This window comes from Aplysia californica, unplaced genomic scaffold (genome assembly GCF_000002075.1).
Source record: "Aplysia californica isolate F4 #8 unplaced genomic scaffold, AplCal3.0 scaffold00268, whole genome shotgun sequence".
NCBI lineage: Eukaryota > Metazoa > Mollusca > Gastropoda > Aplysiida > Aplysiidae > Aplysia > Aplysia californica.
Genome location: NW_004797538.1, coordinates 463090 through 464287, shown reverse-complemented (window position 1 = coordinate 464287; position 1198 = coordinate 463090). Strand labels below are relative to the sequence as shown.

Here is a 1198-nt window from a genome sequence, read left to right as displayed (position 1 = left end):
ATGTCCACTAAGATGAACTTTCAGCCCTGGGAATGCAATGTCGCCTCAGTCAGTCCAGAACAGGCGCTTGGTCTGAAAAGAGACGCGAATATAGCTTTGGGTTTTTATTGTTACGTCATTCGAGTTGCTGATGTGAACGATCCATCCAGGAAAATGGCTTTCAAAAGACTCAAGTTTCTTGAGGATGAGAACGGTTACCGTTGTCAACGTTTCCTTTTCTACAATGAGGTTCGATTTCTCAAGAACGTACAACACCCCAACATCATCCAAGTTGAACAAGCGCTGGTATGTCCGGGAGAATTTGTCATAGTGACGGAATACCACCCCACGAACCTCTTTAACGATTTGCGTCGTCACACGCAAGCCGAGGTGAGCAAGTACTTTTCTCAAGTCGTCGACGCTTTGCTCTATCTCCACGACCGGCACATCGTTCACGGAGACGTCAATCTTCAAAACGTGTTGATAGACACGCAAGGAAACGCCAAATTATGCGACTTCGGTATGGCTCAGTTCGTTCCCAACAAGAGTTCTAAACATTGGGGCTGCTATTCCACAATCTACTACGACGGACCTGAGTACATCAGAGGTCGACCTGTGGAGGATGCGTTTAAACTGGAAAGCTTCTCACTGGGAGTCTGTCTCTGTGCCTTGTCGCTCCGGGTCTACCCACGAAAAGACTTGAACTACCTGGAGTTGCTGAGAGCTGGCGAGTCTGTGCCAGACATTCACAGAGTATGCGCTGAACGCCTCCTCTGTCCCTCACCCGCAGAGCGAGCCTCCATCTCGGAAATTCATCAACGACTCAACGATCACAGGCAGTCAGAGAGTCGTGCACAGAGTGACGTCATCCACGAGTCTCCCGCCCCTGTGTCTGTGCCAACACCTAGTGAATGCTCTCACGTCACAGAAGAATACAGAAACTTCATTCTAGAGGAAAAGCGCTGAAACAGAAAATAACCGTGAGTTGACTCAAGAACGAATCTGACATCAGTTGTCCCCCCTTCCAACAATTGTGAACACTTTGTATTTCCTTAGGAAAGACATTCGTATGGTAATGGGAAAACTTCGTCTACCCCCCCCCCCCCCCCCATGATCGTCCCCCACGTCTTAATGTTGTGGACATTTTCTCCTGTGACTATTTCAAGCATGATGCAGGCGGTCGCTGCTTCTGTCAAGATCTGAAACCGGCAAGTTCAGG

General features: G+C 48.8%; 1 protein-coding gene across 1 annotated transcript; it reads left to right on the top strand.

Annotated features, from left to right (window-relative positions):
• On the top strand, positions 1-945 carry LOC101848121 (NUAK family SNF1-like kinase 1). Its single transcript, XM_005101027.1, has one exon. The coding sequence runs from the start codon at positions 1-3 to the stop codon at positions 943-945; it is 945 nt and encodes a 314-aa protein (XP_005101084.1).
• Positions 946-1198: the final 253 nt, after the last annotated feature.